Source organism: Prinia subflava, chromosome Z, assembly GCF_021018805.1.
Source record: "Prinia subflava isolate CZ2003 ecotype Zambia chromosome Z, Cam_Psub_1.2, whole genome shotgun sequence".
NCBI lineage: Eukaryota > Metazoa > Chordata > Aves > Passeriformes > Cisticolidae > Prinia > Prinia subflava.
Genome location: NC_086283.1, coordinates 95,905,849 through 95,928,413, shown reverse-complemented (window position 1 = coordinate 95,928,413; position 22,565 = coordinate 95,905,849). Strand labels below are relative to the sequence as shown.

Genomic DNA, 22,565 nt, shown 5'->3' with positions numbered 1-22,565 from the left:
GTGTCTGCTGCAACAGAAGGCACAAAAAATGGGGGTGAAGCTCTGAAATGTGAATGCAAGTGATGGATCCAAGACAGCTGTGGTCCATGTTTCATGCTACAGACAGGCATGGTGTGAGGCTCAAGCCTAGGTGGAGCCTGCCAGTGCGAATGGGTTTCACCTCCGGAGCTATTTTCAGACTGAGGCAATAATCTCCTCCCTGCCATTTTCAGGATTGGAGCAACACTACCCATTACAGCAGTGGTGGAAAAAGAAGCAGAGACTGGTTTTTGATGTCTTGATATTAAAGTGGTTGTCTGTTAGCAGTCAGGCTCTAATCACTGGAGATTCATGTACCTTCATCTTCCTGCCACCACTCCACTTGACAGACTTGGTTTCACATTAGAAACAGCAAGAGATTTTTGCCAAAATTGTGTTATAGAAATACAGTCTTGCTTATTATGAAGTATTTATGTGGACATTGCCATTAAAATGCCACCTTGTCAGGATCAGTTTTGTTCACCAGTAAATACCTACTTAATCAGCTGGATTTTTACTCAGATTCACACAGGGAGAAATAAAGAAGCCATAAATGGCAGTAATTTTGAATTGTCTAATGAGAGGGGATGTGTCATATTTCTTGTTTTCCTGACTTAGCTGATACGCAGGAAAGTTTTTTTGGTTGGCTGGTTGGTTGGTTTTGGTTTGTTTTTTTTAAAATTTATTTAAAGCCAGTTGAATGAACTATTTCTGTACTTCCTAATAATAGGCATTTTAAAAGAAGTTATTGTACAAACTCTGGTAAAGACAAATCTGGAAGATTCCTCACTAAGAGCTGTCATAATCTTTCCTGAAGTTGTTAGCATCTCTGCAGCATTGTCCCTAATTCATTACCAGTTTGAAGACATTGCTTTGGTATTCTGGTGCCCATTGTCTTGGGAGCTGCAGCTCTGCTCTGTGTGCCGTGGAATTTGGGTGCCCTCTGCTGCTTACAATAAAGAATCCACAGCAAAATAAAGAGGCACAAGATGTCTGTCCTAGGTTTGACATTCTCCTTATATTACTTATTGACATACTATTAACAAATCTTTCTGTCAAACATACCTTGATATTATGCATACCTTTTCTTGCTTTGTGTGTGTGTTTTGTTACAAGTTGTATGACTCTTGTAGGTGGACATTGTCAGGTTTGTTCTCCCTCCATCTTGCAGATGCTTTTCTGTTAGTGATGGAAGGAGAAAAGAAAGGCTTTTCAAGGAAAAACCCTTTAGCATTTCTTTCTTGCACATCTCATTTGTTGTTTTCTTTGAGCCCTGGGCAGCAGGATAGCATGTTGATGTTTTTGGTACTGGTATAAACATTACTTAGCAGCTAGTGTTGGTGTTGGATAGACAGCAATGCAGGATGTGTTTCCCAAACTGGAATCCACAAGATCAGTGAAATCGGTCACAGCTGTTTTGTAAAACTGTATAAGGCAATGAAGTGAATAGTGCCTTCAGGCCAAGGGTGATTTTGTGGACATGTGATATTTTGGGAGAAGTTCCAGGGATTGTCTGTGGGCCTCCGGTCTAGAAATGTGTGGATGCCACTGACACATCCCTGCTTATCTGGCTTATGTTTGGATTCCTTCTGGCTATGAGGCTTTTCCAAATATAAATGAAGGAAAATGCTGCTGCCACTTCTGTGTGTACAAAACACATCAGAAGTGTTGTTTGGAGGCTTGGAGTTATGTGGCTTTCCTGATATTGTGGTCTGGACCCTTCCAGGAGCCTTTCAGCCTCCAAGGGATCTGAATCTGCCCAGCTAAAGGAAGGATTCAGGATGAGAGTTTAGGACATAAACTACAGGCTGTAATGGAAGGTTGCAAATGTTATTTAAATTTAGCTGAAGACTTACTGAGGTCAGATATACCTGCAGAGACGGTTTCCTCTCTCAGCCCTCTCTGAACAGAGGACATACCTGTGTTGCATGTAGCATTGCCTTTGGTGAGAGGTCTGCACACAGTCAGATGTTACTGAAGGATGTTACAGGGGATGTCACTGGAGCACAAACAGTGCTTGGTTTGTTTTCCCTTTGCAGTGTCGTTACAACCCTTGCTTCCCTGGCGTGCGATGTGTGAACACGGCTCCCGGGTTCCGGTGTGAGACCTGTCCTCCCGGGTACACAGGACAAACCATGCAGGGGATAGGACTCAGCTATGCCAAGAGCAACAAGCAGGTGAGTTCTAGCACCTCCATGACAGCTTCCAAGGTGCTGGTTGTATATTAGCAGTGCGTCTGTATTACGTTGTGTTTATTTTTCAGTCGTTCCATAATTGCCTTATGCTGTCAGGCAGAGCTCAGAGTGTTTCAGTGAGAAATCTGAACTGTGTTTGCATAGATTTAATGGGAGTATTAACAATGTAATACTCTTGACTGGCATAAAGACAAGAAAAAATGTCATTATCTTTGTAAGAATCTCTGCTCAGCTTCAGGGGGCTCTGTTATTTTTGGAAACTGCCTTTGAACTAGGAAGAAAATTATTAAAAAGGGCTATTATACTGTATTTTTTTGCGTATTTCTGTAAGCACCCTGCAATGGGAACACAGGTTTTGTGTAAACTTTTCTGGGTGAACCAGACCAGTTGAAATTTTCTGTTTCTTCAGGGTTTGGAAAGTTAGCCTGTGCATATGTCTGTGACATTCTGAGAGCAGTTTCAGGAGAGACTACATCTCTTTTCCGGTCCTAAACTGTGGTGTTGTTTCTTCAGTCTTCGGTCTCAATAAATTGACATTATTTTTATTATTTGTGGATTTGGTTTATTGCTAGGTCTGCTTAGATATTGATGAATGTCAGAATGGAGGACTTGGACTCTGTGTTCCGAATTCCCATTGCATAAACACTTTGGTAAGCGTCTTTTCATTTATGCCTTTAAAAAATCAATTGTTTTAAAATTCCGTGAGACTAGAATTGGATTTATGGGTCTGATGAAGGAGCAATTAATAATACAATTTTTTCTTTGTCTTCTTATAAATCAAAGAAGTATTTCCTCTTTTCCTAGCCAATAATAAAAAAAAAATACTTGATTTGTCATGAGCATATCCATCTGAATTGTATCCTTATCACTTTCTCTGAAGAGCAGAAGCTCTTCTCTCCATACTATCCAGTGACGTGCTTTTATGGGTATGTTATTGAAAGAAACCTCCTTTGAAAGATTAAACCTCTGCTTCCCATTCCTCCTGCCTCCTCAGAACTACTGCAACTCCCCTGGGTGCTCTCTTTATAGGAGTTATGCATACAGTAGCAGCTATCCCTCTAAATAAATGGAAATAGAGAGAGCTGCAATTGGTACATGACTGTTAATGCCTGTAGATATTAAACCCAGGAGAGCAAGCGTAGAAGTAAAAATGGTTTGAAAGATGTTAGGATCCAATAAAAAGGGCATACAACCACTTGATTGCTATGAAGCAAGTTGGACACAGAATCACATGATCTTAGGATCATTTATGATAGAAAAGACCCTTAAGGCCAAGTCCAGCTCTTAACACAGCACTAACAATCCCACTGCTACACCATTTCCCCAGCTGCCACATCCACACCTATTTTGAACACTTTCAAGAATAATGAGTCTACCACTTCCCTGGGCAGCCTGTTTCAATGCTTGACAATCCTTTGTGTAAACAAATTATTGCTAATATTCAATCTCAGTCTCCCCTGACCTGAGAGGGCCTGAGGATCTGAGGCCATTTCTTCTTGTTCTATCACCTCTTACTTGGGAGAAAATACTGAACACTACCCACCTGTAGCATCCTTCCTGGTACTTGCAGAGTGATAAGGTCCCCCCTGAGCCTCCTTTTCTCCAACCTTAAACACCCCCAGCTACCTTGGGCACTCGTCATTGGACTTGTGCTCCAGACCCTTCACCAGTTTTGTTGCTGTTCTCTGGACTCACTCCAGCACCTCAGTGTCTTTCTTATAGTGAAGAGCCCAGCCCTGCACACAGCACTCGAGCTGTGGCCTCACCAGTGCCAGCACAGGGGACAATCCCTGCCCTGGCCCTGCTGGCCACACCACTGCTGATCCAGGCCAGGATGCCCTTGGCCTTCTTGGCCCCCTGGGCACTGCTGCCTCATGTTCAGCTGCTGGCACAGCACCCCCAGGTCCTTCCCAGCCCCTCTGCCCCAGCCTGTGGAGCTGCCTTGGGGAACAGCATCTGTGACTGGCCACCAGCTGGATGTAACTCCTCTCACCAGCACTCTCTGGGCCCAGCCATCCAGGCAGTTTTTCACTTGGGCATCTGTCCAAGCCATCAGCTGCCAGTTTCCCCAGGGGATTGCTGTGGGAAATGGTGTCAGAGGCTCACATACTGAGCAGGTCCCTCTGTTACAGAACAAGCAGGACCTGCCTCACATAAATTTGTGCTGGCTGGGCCTTATCCCCTGGTTGTCCTGTGCATGCCACAGGCTTTCTTCATAGCAGGAGAAAGGTTAAAAGTATCCTTCAGGTGTAAAAGTGGTCCTTTCTGCAGCAAGGTACTGTTGAGGCTACCATCTGTGTTCAGTGGTAGCTTTCATTGAGAGTAAGCTTGTTTTCTTAGGGCTGCTTTGACTGTTCACTGTTTGTTTCACTGTTTATATCTCTTTTTTTAATATCTAGACCATTTGCTGTCACATGTATCTTGCTGCATGACTAGACATGCAGCCTCTTTGGGAAGCCATCAGGCTGCAGAGGGCAGGCACCAAGTGTCCTGCCATCTGTCAAAATGAGCAGTGTGGGGTTTCTAATCCCTTATCCCTTCAGAAACAGTCTGGTCTGGAAGAGCTGCCTTAGAGGCTATTTTAATGCATACCAGAGCTTCATATAGGACAGAATATACTGAGCAAATTCAGCAGACTCCAGAAGATACCACCCGACCGTCTGTTAGGATAAAGTGCATAGGCTGGTGTGTTTTAAATAAGCCATACCATTTGCATGGCCCAGGGGTTATTTTACTCTTCAGTCATCTGTTTATTTTCATCTTCATCCTGAAAGTATGCAGATAAAACAGAGTTAAAATTTGTAATGAAGTTAGGAATAGGGGAAAGAAAATAATTCCCATCTGAGCAGTAAGTAGATTTCTCTACAATGGTGGACTACAGCAGTCCTGACAGTTCTTCCAACAGACTTGTACATAAAGAGTGAAATTGTATGAAGCACCTCCATTTCACCAATGCACACGTTTGTCAGAGATCTGCCCATTTCTGTCCCTTGACATGTCAAAAAATAATTACTCTCCATAAGCTAAAAAGATTGTTCTCAATTAACTTTTATGTCTTAAGTTACAGGTCTACAAGAATGTAAGACAGAGACAAAAGCACACTGGATGCCTAAAGAAGACCTCACTTTATCAGCATTTATCTTTTTATATCTCATATAAATGCCCCAGCATATAATGAGATTCCTTTGTTGAGCTCCTTTGTGTTTGTTTACACAAGAGAGTAATACATATGAAATATATAGGCATGTGTCGTGGTAAACTGTAGCAAAAACTTACATGGATGTTCTTACTGCAGTGTAAATGAGGATGGCTGTGTATTCAGATACAGAATCTTTTTCTGAAGAAAAAGATTTGGATCAAATTGGCTTAAAAACATTTCAGCTTAAAAAATAAGACAAAGACATGATGAACTTTTTTATCTCTGATTAAAATTTGTGTCCAGTTGCCTTTACACAACTGATAGGTGTGCTTTACAGTGAAATAAGATCATCCAGCCTGACTCATCAGCTGCTGCTTAGAGTTTTGCACAAAGTTTCAGCCTCCTGGAAGCAGTGCAGGGTGATGCTGGCAAGGACAAGGCATCATAAGAAGCTTTTGCTGCTTTTGACTTTTCTCTGGCTTAACAAAACACTGGTCTAAACAGGCAGAAGTTGAGTGTGTTTTCCATCACGTACTCTGGGAGCCAAATATCATTTTCCTGTAGAAAATGAAGTTTGTTCACAGTACAAGAGGCCTCAGTGGATGAAAAACTACGCTTACAATAAACAGTATGACTTGAATCTTGTTCTTGTGCTTGCTTTAAAAAGGAAAAAAGTACCATTGAAGGGCTGGCTGGTGACTTTTTGTTCTTACAGGGGTCTTACCACTGTGGCCAGTGCAAACCAGGATATACTGGAGACCAAACCAGAGGATGCCAGGCTGAACGGAGCTGTAGGAGTCGAGCCCTCAATCCATGCAGCATCCATGCCCGTTGCATTGAGGAGAGGAGAGGAGAGGTGACATGTACTGTGAGTTCATTAATTCATGCATTTTTACAGTGAAATCCAGTCTCTTTTAGGCTGGAAATGAGAAGGGCTTTGTGGTCATTTTATACGGTCAGATGTTTTACCAATTGTGGCGCACCAGCCAAGACCAGCTGTGAGAACTGGCTTGCACTTGTTTTGTTCTTGCCACATGTCTGTAAAGCAGCCATATTCATGTATCATATTTACTGTGTCTGTGAAATCAGATCTTTAGGAATCACTTTTGTAGACTTTCTGTAGTCTCCTCAGAAAAGACTGTCAAGTGTCACTCCACAGAAAACATCGTAAGGACAAATTCCTCTCCTGGTGCTCAGCTACATAGCTGAGGATCCTCTCTGCACAGCCAACATGCCTGTATTTGCTGGCTGATAGAGACAATGTTTTTAAAGTGACATGACAGATTCCAGGCACAGGGGGGTCATATTGTGCTTAGCAGCTATGGAAGCAGAGGAGCATAAGTAGCATATGAACATACACTAAGAGTATACTGAAATGTATTATCTAGGTTTTCCATCTTGCAACAGAATGCAGGAGACTAATCCTGTGTCCTAAATTTGGATACAGTGCATGCTTTTGCTGGTGCTTGCTTTGGTCTCATTTTTAAGTACATCTGTTTCAAAGATAAATAATCTAGGATATTTTAAGTCCATGCTGTAATGGGAAGATGCCTAGATACTTGTAGTAGGCAAGTCCTGGTTTTAAGGGAAGACCAGATTTTGACTGAAGTTCTTTGCATATGTCTTTGACACAAATAATGTGTTGGTTTGAAACAGTAAATAGTTTAGTTGGCTAGGAGAAACTTGTGTGCAGATGCATTTATTTTGCAGATGCAAACTTAGTAACTGCCAACACAGTTTTGTCTTAAAACTTCCTCTAGTCGCAGATGTGTTCTTGAGATACTGAACAAAACACAGTCATCCCACCTAACCACATGCCCTTTGCCAAGATGCTAGGTGCATACTCTGCCTAGGTCTCCTCTTTTCTTTTACTCAACCAGCCAGTGAGAGGCCAAAATTAGTTCCTGGCCAGGGTCTATAAGAAATCTATAGCTCCAGCGAATATCATTAGGTGTGGCAGACACACATTCCAGTTGTAGCTCTTTCTAGCTACGTCTGGATACACTGCAGCATCTCTCAATGTGGAAAGAAAACCTTTGTTTCAAGCTCTCTGTATCTCATTGTACTTCAGTATCTGGCCATGACTTCCATATGCTGCTGTTTTCAAGACTGGTGTGAGTTTTCCTTCTTGAATATTCCTATTGTGACTCATTAACCTTTTGATAGTACTACCATGATGTTTTATTGATAGTGTGGCATTGGCTGGGCTGGTGATGGTTATATTTGTGGAAAAGATGTTGACATTGATGGCTATCCTAATGAAGAACTCTCATGCTCTGCTGAAAACTGCAGAAAGGTAAGAAATGTTTTCTCAATTCTATAATAATTCAGAGCATGAAGGGATAAAGAGGAAGACTGTAAGAAACATGACTCAATGTATTCATCTTTTATTCAGAATTCTATTTAGTTTGATAATTGCCAATTAATTAATAATAGGAAAAAGTCATTCACATTATGAAGGTATCCAGTTTATCTATGGAACACCAGACCTGTCTCCTTTTTTGTCTAGGACAATTGCAGGTTTGTCCCAAACTCTGGACAAGAAGATGCTGATGGTGATGGGATTGGAGATGCCTGTGATGATGATGCAGATGGAGATGGCATTCCCAATGAGCAGGTGCTGTGTGTAGATCAGATTTCCCATTGCTGCAATTCTGAAATCTGATTCACTGCTGTTTGCCAGAGATTGTTACATACCCATCACTGTCAGTGGCCCCTTAAATCCTGTCTTTCTCTTTTATATAATCCTCATTCGTACAAGACTTAAACCACACAGCCTTAAATCCTACCTGTGTATTCTCTGTCACTACCTTTCATCATTTAATTCTAGAGCTTTTTGTGTATAGAGCTTGTGTCCTTCAGTCACACTGTCCCATAGCATGACCTTCAGGAACATGACTTGCATTAACATCTTTCTATTTAAAGAGCAGGTTGACCTGACAACACATTTCATTAGGGATCAAAACCCACATAAATTAATGTGTGTCTTGCCAATAACTTGAAAAAGCTTTGAATTGTATCCTCAAAGCAGAAGAGGTTTCCACATGGATACACACACCAGAATATATTAGAGGATAGATCCAGATTGGAAAAGCTGTTTTGTTTTCACCCTGTATTCTTACAAGCCCACTGTTGTTCTATATTAAGATTAACTGATACTGCTTAATGTGCTTCCAAGTCAATAAGAACGTGTTATCCAGAGTAAAAATGTCCACCTGGAGCTAGGGCAGACTAGCAGTCACAGAAGGTCTGTCCAGGGTGTTTTGCCTCAGAGTTCCCTGCTAGTTTAAATCAACTAATTTTATTTTTTATTAATGTTTTAAAATGAAAAAAATAAATCCTCCTACAACTGTAAATCTATTTGCAGGATCAACACCTCCATAGTCAAATAACTTCTATATAATTTCTAGTCTCTATATTGTTTCTAGTCTCTGTTGCCTTTCTCTATGGGTAATAGGATGAGGTCATGGGTGTGCTGGGTAGGTGTAGAAATTTTGTACTGCTTTGAAATAAAATTTTCTCCGTATACCTTCTGGTGGACTTTAAAAGTCAAGAGCAGCTTGCTTCAAACAAACAAACCCACCAAAACCAAGCAAAACCCTTTCTGCATTAAGATGTTCTTTCCCCAGTTTCCAGCTGTACCAGAAGGGGGCAATGGCCTTTCACTGAGAGCATCTGCAAACCCTGTCAGTCTCTGAACTGCAGTTTTTGAGAAGGACCATGTGAGAAAGCTCAGGTACCCAAACAGGTTCCTGACCATGCACCTGTGCAAAATGAGAATCGAAAATCAAGGTTATAAGTAAATCCTTATGGTACTGGGTATTTGAGATTAGGGTTCCCACAGTGTGGTTTAAAGCAAAGTTTTGAGGGAGCAAGTGAAATCTGATCCAGAGCTAATATTGACAAAAATGTCAAAACTGCTCACACTATTTTGTTGGTTTGGTGTGGTTTGTTGTTGTTGCTGTTTTGGAAGTAGAAATAAAGACAAGAGTTTTATAAATCAACTAATGTAGAAATTAAAGTTTCATGGCCTGACTGATGTCTGATTCTGTGTCTCTTGCAGGATAACTGTGTTTTGGTTCCCAATGTTAACCAGAGAAACAGTGACCAAGATATATTTGGAGATGCTTGTGACAACTGCCGTAACATCCTGAATAATGACCAGAGGGACACAGATGGTGATGGGAAAGGAGATGCTTGTGATGATGACATGGATGGAGATGGTTGGTGATTTTTCAGTTTCAGCTTCTCTGATGTCATTCAGATTTGTCCAGAGTGTGATGCACATTAGGAGATTCCATGTCACCAGCTGTAACACATAGTCTTTCTTCATGAAACCTGTGGGTTTAACCCTTTTAATGTAGTTAATACATCTCTTAGCCTGCATTGGAAGTACTGTACACTGTAATGGAGAAACCAAGACATGCTTCATGTAGAAGATAAGGTTGTTAATCATTCAGCTTTTCCTTAAAGGTACAAATGTTCTAGAGCATCCAGCTGCTGTCAGTCACTGGTATGAGAGCGATATAACATATTATTTTCATTGCTGTAAGAGGCTTGAAAAAAATCACAACCCTTCAAACGTAATTAAAAAATGAAATGTCCCATCCTGTAAGTTGTGATACAGGAACAGGATAGAGTTAATTTTGTGTAATTAAAGGGTGTGATGTGGTAGACAGCTGTGCTTTAGCAAGATGTTCTTGACTACTATTAAATGAGTGATGCACACATAAGAAAGATTTATTGTGCAGGCTTATAATTTCATTGCAGGATTCAGTAGTCACTGAAAAGGAATAGTGTCTTTACTGTTTTAATGTTTATATTGTCCAGTATGGACAAATATGGGAATTGTCCATAACACACAATCCACTTTACTCCAGGTGTTAAGAACCTTTTGGATAATTGTCAGAGGATCCCCAATGAAGACCAGGAGGACACAGATAATGATGGTGTTGGTGATGCCTGTGACAGCTGCCCTACAATCAGCAACCCAAACCAGGTTAGCTTGCAGAAGGAAAAACTATTCTTGTTAAGGGAGAGGGACTGCTGAGGCCTACAAAAGTGCAAGAGAATGAAGCAACCCATGCAGCTACAGTGTTTATATTCTAATTATAAAGTTATTTCCCAGATAATATAATATAGTAGGTATCTAGGTATTCAGGGGAGTTTTACAGACCTGCTGACTCTCATGAAGTGAGAAAGGGGAGCACCAGTTGTACTCTCACAGTTTGGGATGTTGTTAGGACCTCTGCTCATGTATGGACCTCAGCTTCTAGCATGTAGAAGCTACTCCCATGCTCTGGAATGGGCTCCACAGAGTTCAATGCCAGACTCCACACAGGGGTGTGATTTAGTTATGCCTGATATTTCTTTAATCAGGACAAAAATCCTGGTGTCCTTATTTATCAAAACTTCCAGTGCTCCTAGGTGAGAAGTCATTGTAACTTTTCATGTGTTAGAATTCTGATTTCACACCTGTGACTAATGAAAAATATTGGAAACTATAGAGAAACCTGTCAGATTTTTAAAGACACTTAAGAAATAAACCTTGGCTAGAAATGAGGAATACTTATTTTCAGTTGTAAAGGAATCTTGCTTGAACTCTTCACTTAAGTTTAACCGTGTTTATTCACTATCTTTTTTTTAATAAAACTGAATGTTTGTTTAGACGGATGATGCAAGAGAGAAAGCATATTCTGTAAAACAAGTGCCTTTTCATGCTTTTACTTTAGTTGTATTTGATTTGGTTGTGTTGTGATTTAATCCTGCAGTTTAAATAGATGCTCTTGACCACTGATACTGGAACTTTGTCTGTTCCCTTTTGCAGTCAGATGTCGACAATGACCTGGTTGGAGATTCCTGTGATACCAATCAGGACAGGTATGCTATTTATTTATCAGGACAGTATACCAGAGAGGCTGGTCCTCAGCTGAAGCATGCTGCTGATTCCTGGAGAGCTGTAATCCATCAGGCTTAGCCTGGATCTAATTTCAGAGAGATGTTATTTCAAAAACAGTGTTAGGATTTATTAGCTTTGTTTGTTCACTTCCCTGTGGTAGTACACTTTCAGAGCCTTCACCCTTACAGCCATTCACACAGGCTTCCTCTGAGTTCCTGTGAAAGTGACATTCAAGCAGTTCTCAGGCTGTAAAACCCAGACCACTGCTCAGAGCTTCTTAGTGAGAAAATGTCTTTCCTTTTCTTCTTAATCTTTCATTCCTCTTTTATTTCTCTGCTTCCTTAGCAGAAATTTCACAGGTAAGGGTTCTGTGTTTTTCCTTAAAAACCTAGTGTTGCAGAAACAAAATTTTATTATGAAGTGTAAAACTCCTGCAGAGCAACCCCTTTGCTTTGGCACAGCAAGACTGGCAAGGATCCTCAGTCTGTGGCTGCCATATGCCTTGGGCTTTCACAGGAGCACATCCCATGACAAATTGCATCACTTGTCTGGAAACAGCTTCTGCATAACCAGCTTAAGGGATGGCAGGTCCTCCCACGGGCACCTCACTTACAACAAGAGGCAACGGAAATGATAAATCCTGTGCTGTCACAGCATTTCATCAGCCACAGACATCTGCAGGTTTTCACCTCAGGGCCCTTGCTGGGTGCTGCTCTCTGCAAAGGGACCTGCAGGGAGCCCCCTTCCATGTCTCTGCAGGCATCATTCCCAATCTTGGGTCAGTAGCTGCCAAGACCATCAGCATTTTACTCTTAAACTATGATATGTCTTTGTTCTTTTTCCTATTTTAAAAAAAGGACTTTGTTCCCCCCACAAACTTCACTAATGTGTGTCAAGCATTTCCTGTGTAAAACAGGCTTAACCTTGCAGTAGATACACAGTCCTTGTAAGAAGCTACTAAAGGAAAACATGCCTGCTAATTTCTAGAAAGCAATTTGGTTTTGGCATGCATGCAAAACACACCACACTTCAGGCAGGTTTTTTTCAGGGATGCACTTAACAGTTGGGATGGAGAAGTTATGTAGCCACCCCATAACTTCTTGAATCCTCTTCTGTAATCTGTGTCCCTGTGCCTACAGGGAACTACATACTTTCTCCTCTATTTCTTACTGCATATCTCCCCTTCAGGATTGCAATCACTCAGTTTGGAAAACACCTTCAATACCATTGAGTCTAAGCACTAACGTAGCCGTGCTAAGTCCACCACAAAAAACTTGCTATGCAGGAGGGTGAGAACATAGCTTATTTTTAAATAAGTCTGATTTCAGATGCTCATGTAGAGTCTCTCATAAAGTTTTATTCACACTCACACTTGGATGTTCATGAGCACCAAGACACATGTGCACATCAGGCAAGGGACACAACGTGTCCTGCTGTTGCTGTCTCCTGAGTGCCTCCTGATTGGTGACCCTGCACTGGTTAGATGTGCCTCAAATGCCCTTTAGGACTGAATGTTGATTGGAGTCTTAGGTTCCAGTGTGTACAAGCCACACCATGTAAGGCTTATTTTTCTTTTCCCTGGGAGTTTTTATAGCTCCTGGCTTGGTCTTTGCTTTCCTGCCACCCTGTCCTATCTGAGTCTCTTTGTTCCTGCTCTCCTTGCAGTTCAGCCACCTGAGCAACAACAGGTTGTGTTGCCCACTGGTCTGCTTCCAGCTCCAGAGGTGGCACTGGTGTGTTTCCCCCTCAGGTGTCCATGCTGTTCCCTGTGCAGAGGCAGGAGCTGATGCTGGCATTACCATTTATTTTTTGTTTCTGTACTTGCAGTGATGGTGACGGGCACCAGGACAGCACAGACAATTGCCCTACTGTTATTAACAGCTCCCAGCTGGACACAGATAAGGACGGGCTGGGTGATGAGTGTGATGAGGATGATGATAATGATGGCATTCCTGATCTCTTGCCCCCGGGCCCTGACAACTGCAGGCTGGTCCCTAACCCAGGGCAGGAAGATGATAATGGTAAGATGGGCCTTCAGGAGCCACTGCATTCATCTCCACACTGTGTGCACCAGGATGCCACACACTCGTTACCAATGCATACACTCATCCCAGGAACAACAGCAGCACTCAGGGGCCTTTAGCCAAAACAGAGGCACTTCCTCAGGCACTACAGCCAGCAGGGCTGATGCTCTCTCTGCCTGCTTCTTGGACACCCTAATCCCATGGCCGGGTCAGATGCGACTACTTGCTGCACCATAAATCTCCTTTTACTTCTCTGATGCCTTCAGGTGATGGAGTTGGTGATGTCTGTGAGTCTGACTTTGACCAGGACACAGTGATTGATCGGATTGATGTGTGCCCTGAGAACGCAGAGATCACCCTGACAGACTTCAGGGCCTATCAGACCGTGGTGTTGGACCCAGAGGGGGATGCACAGATCGATCCCAACTGGGTGGTTCTGAACCAGGTAAAAATACGCTTTCTTACCTGTCTGAGAGAGATCATTTGAAAACCACAATAAAATCAGCTCTGTAATTGCTGGACCTCTGGCAGACATGAAAAATGGAAGCTGTTGGTTAGTAGACTATTTTCAGGAGTAATAATGGAGAAATTTTCCTTTTGATAGCCTCCAAGCTATCAAAATTGTTGCTCCTAATAATCTAAAACAGCTACATGCTGGCCAACTTATTCTGGGTGTATTTCACTGCTGCCAGAAGGCTGATATGTTACCCTGTTGAAATATTTCTGTAGCAAACAAGTGTCATTAATCCTTACCATAATTTAAAAGTCTGACATGCTAAGTAGCAGAGCATTTCATAGAATCATAGATGGTTTGGTTTGGAAGAGACCTCAAAGCTCATCTCATTCCAACCCCAACCTGCCATAAGCAGGGACACGCATCACTAGACCAGGTTTCTGAGAGCTCCAGCCAGCCTTGAACACTTCCAGGTTTGGGGCTTCTCTGGGAAACCTGTTCCAGGGCCTCACAACCCTCACAGTAGAAATTTCTTTCCTCATACCTTACCTAAACCTGCTTGCTCTTACTTTGAATCCATTGCCCCTTGTTCTGTCACTCCACGCTCTTGGTAAAATATCCCTCTCCATCTTTCTGGCAGGCTCCCTTCAAGTACTGTAAGGCCACAATTAGGTCACCCCAAAGCCTTCTGTTTTCCAGGCTGAAAAAATCTGATTCTCTCAGCCCATCTTCATAGCAGAAGTGCTCCATCCCTCTGATCATTTTTGTGGCCTCCTCTGGACTTGCTCCAACAGGTCCATGTCCTCCCTGTGTTGGTACTCCAGACCTGGATTCAGCACTGCAGTACTCCTAGATGGACTCAGTAACTTATTTACACTAAGAAATTTTAGCCTTCAGGAGGCTAATGTGTTATGAGTCACAGGGAGCATGAAGTTTTTTCCCATTGCAAAAGTCTCTGCCAAGCCAGCTGGGATGCATACATCTTCCTTAACCCAGTCCTGGCAGTCAGTTTAATCCTGAACTCTGTGATCTAACTGTATGAGCTAAGCCTAGGAAAAGCTCTCTTCCGTCCACAACCCTCTTCCCTCTTTCCCTGCACCCAGTTTTGGCCAGATTCAGATTTTCAGAGGATTGTGGTAGGGAAAGAAAGTATCAAAATACCAGTATGACTAATTCTGCACTAGGAAAACTGACAAATTTTTCCTAACTCAGGCTATGCAAGCAGCTGAAACATTACTATTTGATTAGGTTCTCACTGATTTCAGTTCAGAGCTGCAAGCGTCACAGATATGTTGTGAGCAAACAGAAGAGAAGGATGAAGGAGGTGCTAGAGGGGGACCAGAAAAGGCTGTCAGGTTTAGCTAATCCAGCTTGCCACACGTGCTAACCACACTGAATTTATCCTTCCAGGGGATGGAAATTGTGCAGACTATGAACAGTGATCCTGGCCTTGCTGTTGGTATGTAGCCTCTTCTGAGATTCAAGTTTTGCAGCAGAAAATGCACGGAATATGAACATGTGTGTGCTGCAGAATTGTTTTAAACTTGTGTGTACCCTTAGGTTACACGGCTTTTAACGGCGTTGACTTTGAGGGCACTTTTCACGTGAACACAGTGACAGATGACGACTATGCTGGCTTCATTTTTGGGTATCAGGACAGCTCTAGCTTTTACGTGGTGATGTGGAAGCAGACGGAACAGACGTACTGGCAAGCGACTCCCTTCCGAGCTGTGGCAGAGCCCGGCATTCAGCTGAAGGTACTGGTGGTGGCTCCCAACAAAGGACACAGTGCTCACAGCAGGCTTGCTGTGCCACCTTGCCACATGCTGGCCATGGGCTAGGTCATCATGCCATGCAGAAGCCAAGCCACTGCACTGTGTGTCAGCTGTGCTGCCTGACTGCTGTTCTCTCTTGGCAGCTGCTGTCACAATGGTTGACAGGCAGCTGCCACACAGCCCTTTTAATAGCACTGTTTTGTAAGGAACTTCATCTTGTGTTCCTGATTCAGCTGGAGCATTTAGTCTCTGCAGTGATTGTACTCTGACCCTGACCCGTCAGACTGCCTCCTTTTCCTTTGTCCACGTACCCAGCTGGTCGCTTTGCCCATGTAGGCAGTGGCTGTGGAACAGAAATTAGGGGCCTGTTAGCGGCAGAGAGGATGCTTCTGCAGACCTGCTCCTCACTAAAAAGAAAACATGTTGGCTCTTGAAAGTGACTTTTCTCTGTGGTCAGTGTTGGAAAATTGTATTTTTGCAGGCTGTGAAATCCAAGACAGGTCCTGGCGAGCACCTCCGCAACTCCCTGTGGCACACAGGGGACACCATGGACCAGGTCAGGCTGCTGTGGAAGGACCCCCGAAATGTGGGGTGGAAAGACAAAGTCTCCTATCGCTGGTTCTTGCAGCACAGACCTCAGATTGGATATATCAGGTAAGAGAGGAAAGGATAAATAAGATGGGTACAGATACTTGTCTGCCTAAACTGTAATTTCTCAACACCAACTCAGAGGTTAACCTAAGAATTTGTATTGTGTCTGGGCTTTGTACTGATGAAACCTTATAAAAAGTAGACTTTTGGAATTCAGCCTGCACCTCTTTTCCTAGACTATTCCTCATTAAACCTCTTTGTATGGATCATCTATCTCTTTTAACTGTGCATTACCCTGATGAGCTCTTTTTCTGGCATTAATACCTTGCTTTCCAAGCTACTGCTGGCAACTTATCTGAAAAGCAATGTATTTCAAATTTTCATAATTTTGATATTTTAAGAATATTTTTGTTGGAACTGTGATAGTTCGTTTATGTATTCTAGGATAACAATAAATGTTGTCCACTTAGAAGTTGTGATTCCAACTAACAAGTAATTATCCTCATGTGACAGATTTGAGATTACTCAGCATATAGTCAGAAAGTTTGTCAAAGCTTTGTAATCCCTGTTATATATTCTTATTTGGGTTTTTTTGTGGTAAAACCCCCTAATAATATAAAAAAAATCACCCTTCAAGATGAAACATTTTAGTCTACGACATACAGCAGAAAAATCAGCAAGAATTATACTTGTAGATCAAGGCTGATGTTAAAATGCAAAAAACTAACTTCCCTGGCATGATCAGCTTGGACCTTTAAACCTTATAATAGAAGAGAAACATGGGTAAGTCAGCTTTTCTTCAAGAAAATCACCACCCTGCAGTTGAGATGCAGTAACTTGATGGTGTAATTATTCCACTTTTCTGGTGCAGAGCATCATCTTCAGTGGTAATTGGAGTGATCATGATCGACTTTTACACTAAATGGATTAAAAACATTTATACAGTAAATTATTGTGCCCTGGCCATAGGGCAGTAGTGAACAGATCTTGCATGGCAACTTACATTTAGACCAGGAAGTTAGTGAAGCTGCTGCATTTGCAAACATCTCCTAATGGCTGCAGTCTCTCCAACCAGCCTAAATAATCTCCTTGTGACTGGGAAAGGCAGCACAGTCTGTGTCACAGGATCCTTTAAAGCTGAAGGTGGCCAGGCCTAAAGGGAGCCTCTGTCAGCTCTCTGCCCACTCTCGCTGCAGTCTGGTGAGGCCAGATTGTGCCACAGACCACTGTGTGTCTGGGAAGGGTTTTATGAGGCTTCAAGGAAGCCCAGGAAAGTCACTTGAACCAGCCTCTCCCATGAGGGGAAATTTGCAAGACAACAAGTTCTATTCATTGCACAGATACTTCTGAACTGCCTCAGCAAATCAGTAAATAAAATCAGAAACATAACATATTTGGGTTTGGGGTTTTCCTCTTATTTTATGAAAAGACACAGTAACTTTCATTCCTTTCACCATTTGCTCTTTTCTCGTATGCAGAAATGTGTCAGCAGTATCCTCATCCACACCAGAGCCCTCCAGGCTCATCCACTGAGGACTTGATGTGGGCAGTGCTGCAACAAACAGCTCAGCTGGCTCCAGTGTGGTCCTGCCCAAGCCCTCAGTACAGAGCACACACTGGGAAGCTCGTGGCTATTTGGGAATTTGCTGATAGGTTGTCTAAGAAGAAGATGCTAGGTCAGCAAAACAGTTCTTGGAGTTAATCATATTCACATTTTTGAAGCATTTTCACAGACAAGTTTAAGATCCCAGTGGTTTGTTTGAAACTTCCTATTACAAAAAAAAGTTTGGCTTCAAACTTCAAACTGTGCAAGACAATATCCATCTAGCCTTGTTCTGCTGATCTAGTCAGATTCTCCTATCACTGTTGACTGTAGAAAATTTCCAGAGCTAAAGCACTCAGCTGGACTGACTACAGGAAAAAAAAAAACATTCCAAAGCTTTTTTAGGATGTGTAGAAACCCCTCAAAAACCCCTTCCTTGTCTGGCTCTTGCCAGCATGCAGCATTGCTCCAGTCTTTTTCCACCCTGGGCTACATGGGAGGGATAGCATGTCCAAGAATAGAGTCTCCATGGAAAACAACATTGCTTTCAGGAATGCTGCAGCCTTAGAAAAGACCTAATAGAACTTCTGTTTGCTTTCATTAAGGGCAAGATTTTATGAAGGCTCTGACCTAGTGGCAGACTCCGGTGTAACTATAGACACCACGATGCGTGGAGGACGGCTTGGAGTTTTCTGCTTCTCTCAGGAAAACATTATTTGGTCCAACCTGAAATATCGCTGCAATGGTAATGTTGCTCTTACACCATTTTAGCTAACAACTAGCAAGTGACAATGAAGAACCAGTAGTAAGGCTGCTGGATTTAAGCCATTTAGCATTCTTTCCTTTGCCCTTCCTTTACAAGTTATTCACAGCTGTGAAATGCCTCCCCTGACATCGGCAGCACACTGCAGCTCAGCCAGACAGGAATTAACACCTCACAGCTGTTCCTCCCAGAGCAGTCACTCTGCTACAGAGAACGTGCCACCTGAGGGGAATAGCTGTCATCAGAGAATTAGGAATGTTATATAAAATCAGCCGTGAGAGCTGTACACAGAGACTAAATACACTGATGTCATCATGTATGTAGATGCCTTGAGCTCTGCATACAAGGTGAAATACACCTGGAAAGCCAGTGAGCTCAGGCATTAGGCATCACTGTCACTTGTGTACTTGCTGGCTGGTCTTGTGTGGGGGGTGACAAGATTATAAGATGCCTTTCCTCCCATGTAGGAATGCTCCTGATTCTGTGGGAGCATGCTGGCTCATTTCTCTTGGGCTTCCTTTCAGCTATAGCCCTGATCATCCGCTATATAGCACAGAACTTTCTTCACTCACACAGAAGCTGATCATTTCAGGGTATTTCTGTCCCAGCAGCAGTTCAGGTAGCTTGAACTGGGGCTTAAGGGGCTGCCCCTCCTCCTCTCAACATCCATACCCAGCCTTTGGAAAATATTCCAACAGCCAAGGTTGAATAGTTTCCTTGTCTGCTTTCTGTGGATCCAAGAAGCCCAGTCCAGGACTGCAGGGGACATGGCCACTCTGTGGTGTGTTATGCTGATGGACTCTGCTACTTGGACACTTGGAACACTTAGGCTGGCTCTTGGAGGTCACAGTTAAACAGGAAACTTCTAGACAGTAGTGCTTACAAATAGAAATTACTTGTTGTTTTCAACAGTATTGTGGTTTCCCAGACATCACGTATCAAAGCTGCCACTGAATCACACTTACGTGGCAGTGAGCAGACACGTGGTGCTGCTGCAGGAGCTACATGAAGTCAATGAAACCCACTCAGAAAGAGTCTGAAGTCCCACAGTATCTCTGTTTTCATGTCAGAGAAGTTCCTACATTATGCAGAAAAGGCTTTAAAGGAATTTCAAGGGTTTCAAAAGTGCTCAACAAAAATCAAAGGACTTATCCCCTGTTTCTACATACAGCGTGTGTTTATACACATCCTTTTGTTGAGTTTAGAGCTAGCTCTCCTGCATCAGGGTGGAAATAATCAGAGTGAAGTTGAGGTCATGCAGTTGAGCTTTGTTGCTGTGGCTCCATTGCTGGCCACAGCTTAACTCTGGTTTTCTGTGGGTCTCCAGATAAAATGTTCTGGGATCTGGCAAAGGCAGGCTGCAAATAACACTTCAAAAAGAACTGTAGCTGTTCTTCTGACGTTGATCCATCTCCAGCTCCCTTGCCCAAGTCTCAAGTCTTTTTGCCAGTTGCTATTGGTCCTGGGGCTAATTCTTTTTGTCCCTTCTTGTGGCCTGGGAAACCATCGCAGGGAAGTGGAATTAGGATACATGAGAAATAAGAGATACTGACACTACAAATATGTCTGGCATGTAGAGCAAGACAAGCACTTCTCTTGCCTTTCTGGTCAGTCTTTATTGATAAAAATTTAAGAGTGCTAGCCACAAAGTTTTTGGAGATACGTAGTTTGAAGATTGGTAATACAGCTTTGTGAGCTGGCACTGTAGCACTCAGTGTCTTGTGAGCCTCTTCACATTTTCCAGTGGTAATACAGCTGAAACTGAAAACATTCCATGTTCGTTCTTAATATGTAAGCAAAAGAGAAGCATGTTACCTAAGAAGAGAGTAGGTGGGTAATTTAAGTGCTCCTTATTTTTGTCAGAAGAGACTAAACTTTTGCATATTTTCCTGTTTGCAGACACCATCCCAGAGGACTTTCAAGAGTTTCAAGCGCAGCAATTAAATGTTGGGGATATTTAAAAAGTAAAAGCAAACTAACATTGCTATTGCAAACAGTAAAACAATATATTTTAAATCCGTATATGACTTTTGTTGTCAGTGTGCACACGCAGCTTTGTTCTCATTGATGTGATATGTCAGACTTTTTTTTTTGTATAAAAGTGAAAATAAAAAGGAGACAAAATAGTCTTGGGCCTTACTTCTTTTCAAATTTCCCCTAAAATCTAGAGAGCAGCATGTAAATGGAGTGACAACTTGCTTGAAACACTCTCAAGAAAAGTTTGAATCTATTGCCTTTTTGGATTCAGCATTAAACAGGGTGGGGAAGAAAGTTACATTTTCTCTACCTTGAACATGTTATAAACAACAGATTACATCTGGTAATGAAGTGGTTTAGAGCTGTTTGGCTGACCCAAATAGTACCTTTCCAGCCCTCCTAAGAATAGGTCATGAGTCCTTTAGGAGGACATTTTAAGGTCTTTGGAGACTGTTACCTTTGGCAGACTTCCTCTTAAGCAATGTATTAGACCTCCCACTCCCAAAAACTGTGAGTAACACTATCACATCCTGGAAAAGAGCACAAACGCTGACAGCAGAGCATTGTAGTCACATCTTATGACTTGCATGTGACTAAAACAAACATGGAAAAAGACTACAGAGATAATAAATGCAGAATCACCTACATAAAACAATCTAACTTTCACCCACACGAAGCCAGGCTTTGGCCTGTTGCCAGAGCTGAGCTCTCAAGGCAGGTACTGCAATATTATGCAAAGAAGTCACCAAACTAACACCCCAAAACATTGTACTAAGCGTTAGTAACCACCAGGAAAGGACTGAAAACAGAAGGCCAAAAGAAACTTTTGCACTTTCACTTTTCACAATGCACTTTCTAATTTGAAGTGCAGAAAGGTGTTACTACAATGTGCATTTTTACTACATTCTCTTTCAAAATGGAGGGGAGGGAGGACAAGCTCCAAGAACTGTTGCATAGATAGGATAATTACTTTAAAAATAGCTATATACTTTTAAAATAACTGTAGGACACCAATCTTAAAAAGGACAGTCAGAAACTTCAGTGTGAAGGGAGAGGGAAGAAAGAAATACAAAGGGAGGGCATATAGAGAGAGTTTTAAAATCAGAAGTAATCCTGGGAAAATGAACGGTCCTAGCATGAGGATACAGGAGGAATGCTGAGTTAAATTATCAGGTGAGACCATCAAAAAACAAAAAAAGGTTTCTTGCTCTCAATACAATAAAAATACCCTTAAGGATATCACAAGCTATCAGCAGCTTTGACTACTGGCATAATTTTCCCATGGGTTCCTCCATCATTGCCAGAATTTCTGGAAGCAGGGTGGCCCTAGAAGCTGTCCCATGAGGATCCCAGAGTCACTACAAAAAGCACAATGCGGAAGTATTCCTTTGGTTCAGTGCTTCATGATTTCAGTCCTCTTTTCCCTTTGGCATCCCTAAACCCAACACTCACCAGATGTCTGAGGAGTGAAAGGCTATTTACTTCGGAGGAACACAGAGGGCATTGTCAAATTATACTTAATACATGACAAAAAATGTGTTTTTATAGCTGAGCATGGGCTGTAACTGCACTATTGTTCATTTATGAAGGATAACACACACTGCAAAACAAATTTACATCTTCCTTATCATACATTTGCATTTCACCAGAAGGAAGCCCGTCTCCATGCAGAAATCCTGAATGGTCTGGGCACAGCCTGGGCAGAGGGCAGTCACTACGCCCACCCATGCCACCACTGCAGAACACGTGAGGCCTGCAGTGCTTGAACTTTGCACAAGTGGTCTCCTCAGAGTGGCTGCAACAGGCCTGGCCCACCCTGACGTGTCTGCAGCATGGGCAGCACCACCAGTTCCATCAGAAAACATGACCGTATTTGGCCTTCAAACCCTTGCCAGGCTGCAAAGCTCTGCTCAGCCCCTCTGTCTGCAGGCAGAGCCTCTCCTCCTGCTGCAGGGGCTGAGAGGGAGCAGCCTGGCCCTTTGCCTTATCAGCTGGCTTACCACCATGGAGCTTGCCTGTTTCCAGTCTCTCTTGCAGTCCACGTCCACCGGAGGCTGGAAGGTGAGATACAGGCTCTGGCTGTCATGCTGTTGCCAAAGGTAACTGTGTGAAGCTGTGACCTCTAACTGCCCCTGACAGAAAACCTACTGGCTTGCAGTGCTGACAGCTGCGGATAAAAGTTACAAG

General features: G+C 42.7%; 1 protein-coding gene across 1 annotated transcript in view; it reads left to right on the top strand.

Moving 5' to 3' along the window:
• THBS4 (thrombospondin 4) overlaps positions 1-20,484 on the top strand; it is a 39,542-nt gene extending 19,058 nt beyond the window's left edge. Inside the window, exons 8-22 of the mRNA XM_063421887.1 lie at positions 2,058-2,195; positions 2,786-2,863; positions 6,068-6,220; positions 7,544-7,648; positions 7,862-7,969; positions 9,416-9,575; positions 10,233-10,351; positions 11,180-11,232; positions 13,079-13,272; positions 13,542-13,720; positions 15,140-15,188; positions 15,290-15,486; positions 15,986-16,158; positions 18,244-18,383; positions 20,301-20,484. Of these exons, the coding sequence (XP_063277957.1) occupies positions 2,058-2,195; positions 2,786-2,863; positions 6,068-6,220; positions 7,544-7,648; positions 7,862-7,969; positions 9,416-9,575; positions 10,233-10,351; positions 11,180-11,232; positions 13,079-13,272; positions 13,542-13,720; positions 15,140-15,188; positions 15,290-15,486; positions 15,986-16,158; positions 18,244-18,383; positions 20,301-20,362 (1,908 nt within the window). The 3' untranslated portion in view covers positions 20,363-20,484. The remainder of the gene's footprint in view (positions 1-2,057; positions 2,196-2,785; positions 2,864-6,067; positions 6,221-7,543; positions 7,649-7,861; positions 7,970-9,415; positions 9,576-10,232; positions 10,352-11,179; positions 11,233-13,078; positions 13,273-13,541; positions 13,721-15,139; positions 15,189-15,289; positions 15,487-15,985; positions 16,159-18,243; positions 18,384-20,300) is intronic.
• The last annotated feature ends 2,081 nt before the right edge of the window (positions 20,485-22,565 follow it).